The sequence below is a fragment of the Prunus dulcis genome, chromosome 7, assembly GCF_902201215.1.
Source record: "Prunus dulcis chromosome 7, ALMONDv2, whole genome shotgun sequence".
NCBI classification, from domain to species: domain Eukaryota; kingdom Viridiplantae; phylum Streptophyta; class Magnoliopsida; order Rosales; family Rosaceae; genus Prunus; species Prunus dulcis.
This window is the reverse complement of record NC_047656.1, coordinates 17,265,369-17,270,950: the sequence shown is the minus strand read 5'-3', so window position 1 is coordinate 17,270,950 and position 5,582 is coordinate 17,265,369. Positions and strand designations below refer to the sequence as shown.

The window sequence follows — 5,582 nt, the reverse complement described above, 5'->3', positions numbered from 1 at the left end:
TACAATGTGTATATAAAATGCATATCCACATACATACACACACAATACTATATGTGTGTGTGTTTTGTATTTTATATGTGGTACAGATCAATGCATGCATGTGTAATTAATACTTTAAGTGAGGGACAACTACATCTAAAGGTGCATTAAATTGTTTGGTAGACCTGAGGTGCCTGGGCATCATGATTTCATCTATAGAAATACTTTTATCACGTGGTAGATCTTATACTTTTCTTAGAAAATTAGGTATGGCAACACTTCATACACTCACCACTGTATTTTTGTTATTAATTTCAATTTGCAATAAATAATTATGATAATATTATTATTAAGGTAAATAAACCACGAAGGTTCCTCTCCTTGACGGGCCAATTTCACATACGATTACTAGGGAAATATTGGTCACAATCTTTTACCCTAACAAAGCCTTTGATCTCAAAATCAATTTCACATTCATGCTTACATCATACATGAGACCAGACTCGCTCATGCAACCCCTATAAATGGCTTTTGCCCTCAGCTTGTTTTGTACACCGAGCAAATCGAGTATATATCAAAATATACACCACCTTTTCAAAATCATCTCATCTTTCAAACCAAAAAAGCTTTGAAACACACCAAAACCAGCAACAATGGCTCCAATTGTCTCAAAACTTGGCATCATTGGTGCCGGTGTGAGTGGCTTAGCAGCAGCCAAGCAGCTAGCCCATCACAACCCTATTGTTCTTGAAGCCTCTGATTCCATTGGAGGCGTCTGGAGGCATTGTTCTTACAGTTCCACAAAGCTTCAATCTCATAGACGTGACTATGAGTTCTCTGACTTCCCTTGGCCTGACAGGGAGAACGCAGACTTTCCTTCCCATCTTGAGATATTGGACTACTTGGACTCTTATGCTCAGCACTTTGATGTGCTTAAGTTCGTGAGGTTCAATTCCAAGGTGGTCGAGGTTCGGTTTGTTGGTGACCGGGAAACCGTTGATTTTTCTGTAAAACCTGTGGAGTATGGGGGCCTCTCGCCAGGCCGCGGTCAGCCTGTTTGGGAGGTTTCTGTGCAGACCAATGATTCAGAGGCCATTCAGGTTGTTAGCTATTTCATACCCAAATTTTGGTATATTATGAGTCACTTGCATGTATAGGGTTTTCAACATGTCATGTGGATTTGTAGTTTCTCCACTAGTGGTTGTAACATGGATTTGTAGTTTCTCCACTAGTGGTTGTAACATGAAACTCACAACCAATGTTACACAACCTAACTAATATTGCTTTGTTTAGATCCAGGTTGAGACAAGAGCTATAACCTAAATCTGATCAACGATCCATATTCACAATTTGACAATATAAATATCTGGTGTTGTCATATTACCTAACAAGAGAAAACATTTCCCATGTTACATATGCATATTACTGACATGTCCTATACTCTCAACAAATAGTTTCTTTTTCTTTTCCAAAATCCCACTTATGAAATTGCATACAGCATTAATCATAATTTTATGTTTTTTCGGTGTTCTGATTTTGTTGTGTTTGTTTTGAATAATACAGTGGTACGCCTTCGAGTTCATTGTGGTTTGCATTGGGAAGTATGGTGATATACCCAAACTTCCACAGTTTCCACAGAACAAAGGCCCTGAAGTATTTGAAGGCCAGACTCTGCATGCTCTTGATTACTGCAAATTGGACAAGGACGCTGCTTCTGATTTGCTAAAGGACAAGAAGGTGGTCGTAGTTGGCTACAAAAAATCAGCTATTGATTTAGCCATCGAGTGTGCAGAGGCAAATCAAGGTAAATATATAAGGGTTTATATGATTTCCATCACCTTTCATGTACTTGTTTGATTTTCGAGTGCAGTGATGATGATATATGCTAACCAATTCATCTTCAGTGATGATGATCACTGGAAAAATTTGGTTAAAAAAATATTCCCAATGAAAATAAAACAAAAATAAATGTTCACAACCACAATTTGGTCGCATTTTCCACGTTAAGGGTTGGAATTTGCATGGTTATAGTTAGTTCCACACACAAGTCACAGTCTCATACACACACAACACAGCTCAGCTAGCCAAGAATTCATTAATAAAGATTGCAAAATTGCGTTGCGTGGTCAAAGTGTCAAAGAGAACTCAATTAAATTTGGTTTTGACTACATTTTGACTAGACACGTGTTTTCGACGATTCTGAATCACATGAATAGAATAGAATTCCACAACATCAGATTTGACTTGAAACAAATATATATGCTGTTCAATATCTAACATCATAACTTTCATAAATATGCAGATGATACAAATTTCAAATTTTCTTTAAGCTTTTACACTACTATTTCCTTACCTTGACCCATCTGCATAACGCACACACTAATGTAGCATGCCACCTTCTTGTCTTCTTTTGTTGCTGAAAGTCTCTATTCTAAGAAAAATGTGTTAGTCCAATTCTAAAAGTTATGCGACGGGTTAGTAATTCAATTGGTTAAAAGCATTTAAACCTACATCCTAAGTCCTAAATTCGATTTCCCCTCTCCCAATATCGCTTTGTTAAAAAAAAAAAAACGTCTTGTTGACCTGAGTTATTTTGGTGGTTTGATTTTTCATGGATTTTTTATTTCAGGACCAGAAGGGAAGCCATGCACCATGGTTGTAAGGACTTTACATTGGACTGTTCCCCACTATTGGGTTTGGGGTTTGCCCTTTTTCTTGTTCTATTCAACACGATCTTCACAGTTTCTCCATCAAAGACCTAACCAAAGCTTCCTCAGGGCCCTCCTTTGCTCCCTAGTTATGTCTCCAATGGTAAATCAACAACATTAATTACTTCATTGATTCAAGAAAATAAAATGTTTTAGTACTATCTTGCTCTGTAGCTAATAACAGAGCACTGAGATTTGGTTGTTGTGTTATGTTTGTTCACAGAGGCATGCAGTGTCCAAGTTTATTGAATCATACATACTGTGGAAGCTGCCTTTGGAGAAGTATGGACTGAAACCAGACCATCCATTTGAGGAAGACTATGCATCCTGCCAGATGGCCATCATGCCTGAGAATTTCTTCTCTGAGGCTGATAAAGGCAAGATTCTGTTCAAAAGATCAGAATCAAAATGGTGGTTCTGTAAAGATGGAATAGAATTTGATGACAACACTAAGATCAAGGCTGATGTTGTGGTTTTTGCAACTGGTTATGATGGTAAGAAAAAAGTTAAGTCCATCTTACCAGAGCCTTTTCGCAGCTTGCTAGAATACCCTTCTGGTCTCATACCCTTATACAGGTACTTGTTTTCTAAGATTTCCATAAATTACCAAGTGTTAGAAATGTTAAAATTGGAGAGTAAAAACTGTTTGAATGTTTCTTTTGCAGGGGCACAATCCATCCTTTGATCCCAAACATGGCTTTCGTGGGTTATCTCGAGAGTGTTTCGAACCTTCACTCTTCAGAACTGCGCAGCATATGGCTGGCTAGGCTGCTGGATAACAAATTTAAGCTCCCAAGTGTGGAGCAAATGCTTGAGCAAACAAGGAAAGAATTGGAAGTCTCGAAGAAAACAACCAGGTTCTACAAGAGGCATTGCATTTCTACTTTTAGCATCAACCACAGTGATGAAATTTGTGAGGAGATGGGGTGGACATCTTGGAGGAAGAATACTTGGTTGGCAGAAGCATTTAGCCCCTATGGCAGTCAAGACTATCTGAAGAAACAATGAACCTATAATTTGCAATAACATCCTAAATGTATAATTGATAGCTCCTTTACACCAGAACCCAAAATAAAGAACACCTACTTGTAGGAAAAATGATCAATGTATCATGTATTAGCAAATCATAATCTATATTATCTGAATAAAGAATTTTTCCATTGTTTACTTTGAAATTCCCAAAAGTATGATGTGAATGTGGTGATATTGCAGAAGGGCAAAAAGGCAGGGGATAAGAGAACATTAACCATCTCAACTGGCTTTGAAATATACAAAAATAACCACTTGCTAACCATATCCGGTGGAGATAATGGACACAGGGATGAAAAAAAAAGGAGAGCCTTAAAGGCTTTGAAGGAGTTTGAGAGTTTCATCAGTATGCTTCTGAGGTTGGAACTGGTTGTTGAATCTGTCTGCCAGGCAATGTCCCAAACAGATCTGATGGCACTCCCCATTTCCTCACCTTATTACCCTGCTCGCTGAGTAATGTGGACGGAAGTTTGTATTTCTTTGCAAAAGCCCACATAAATTTAAAACTTCATAATCAACTTCAAGCACGATTTGCAATCAACTCACCCAAGGCTGAATCTGATGATGTCCTCCAACAAACCAAGCAAATTTACCGATGTACTTCAAGCTTTGCCATACTAGAAAATGTTTGTTGGAGAACAATCAGTATAGGAACGCTTATAAAAATTTTAAAACGGTAAAGCCGCGGGGCTATACTCTTCGGTTTCTAATAACAGTATAGCCGAGCGGCTATACTTATTTTAAATAAAAAGCGTAAAGCCGGACGGCCATACTACGATTTTAAACTCGTATAGCCGCATGGCTATACTATGGTTTTATTACTTTTAAAAAGTGTAGCCACGCGGCGCCATGCGGACCCCTTTTTATACAAATAGTATAGCCGCCCGGCTATACTCAAATTTTTTATAATAAAAATAGTATAGCCTTGCGGCGATGCGCGCCTTTTTTTTTAAATAAAAAGAGTATAGCCGCTCGGCTATACAAAAGTTTTTATTAAAAAATTGTATGGCCGGGCGGCTGTACTCGGGATTTTTTTCCTCACATCTTTTTTTGTAAATAGAGGTTTTCAGGATCTTGTTCGTCTATTGGTAATGAAGCACTGAGCATTATAAGCTGTAACAATTGAATGAAAGCAACATTTATTTGGCTTTGTGAGGAATAAATAACTTTTTTTTTTTGGATCAAGGAGAGGAATAAATAACTTGCTACAAAAGCAAATGTTAGATGGGATTTTATTAGTTTCCTGCAGTCAACAATTTTTATTTTATTTTACCTCTTGCACCCCTTCCCTTGTGATTCTTCCATCTTCATTGCTATCGGCCCTGAAAATATTCCAAATTGTAAAAATTAATGAGAAAATAATAACTTTTCTTAAACCGGCAAAATCACAAACACAAATGACAAAAGGTGAATGCTAGACGCAGTTGAACAGCATCAAACCTAATTTGTAGAGGTTGATGATGGAACACAAACAAGACACAACATAGCTTAGTTGGCAGAAGCACTTCACCTAATTTTTTAGAGCTGTTTATGGAAGGTTGAATTTGATGGAACACAATCAAGACACAACATTTGGAAAACCTTATCTCTTTTGGTCAAACTAAAGACAAAAAAAAAAAAAAAAAAAAAAAAAGGGAAAAACCCACAACCCAACCTAGGGGTGCAAGTTGGATTGGAAAATCCGATTCCGACCGATTCCGGTCCGAATATTTCCAAAAAAATCCGGCTCCGACAAATCCGAATTTCGTAAATGCCGAAATCTGAAATTTCCGAAAAAAATTGGATCGGATTCGGAATGTACATGGAACTTCCGAAATTTCTGAAATTTCCGATCCGAAATATTCCAAAATGTTCCGAACTGATTCC

General features: G+C 37.5%; 1 protein-coding gene across 1 annotated transcript; it reads left to right on the top strand.

Moving 5' to 3' along the window:
- The first annotated feature begins 518 nt into the window (after positions 1-518).
- LOC117634540 (probable flavin-containing monooxygenase 1) lies at positions 519-3,858 on the top strand. Its single transcript, XM_034368690.1, has 5 exons — positions 519-1,079; positions 1,543-1,783; positions 2,609-2,790; positions 2,911-3,263; positions 3,353-3,858. The coding sequence occupies exons 1-5, from the start codon at positions 633-635 to the stop codon at positions 3,693-3,695; spliced, it is 1,566 nt and encodes a 521-aa protein (XP_034224581.1). The 5' UTR covers positions 519-632; the 3' UTR covers positions 3,696-3,858.
- The last annotated feature ends 1,724 nt before the right edge of the window (positions 3,859-5,582 follow it).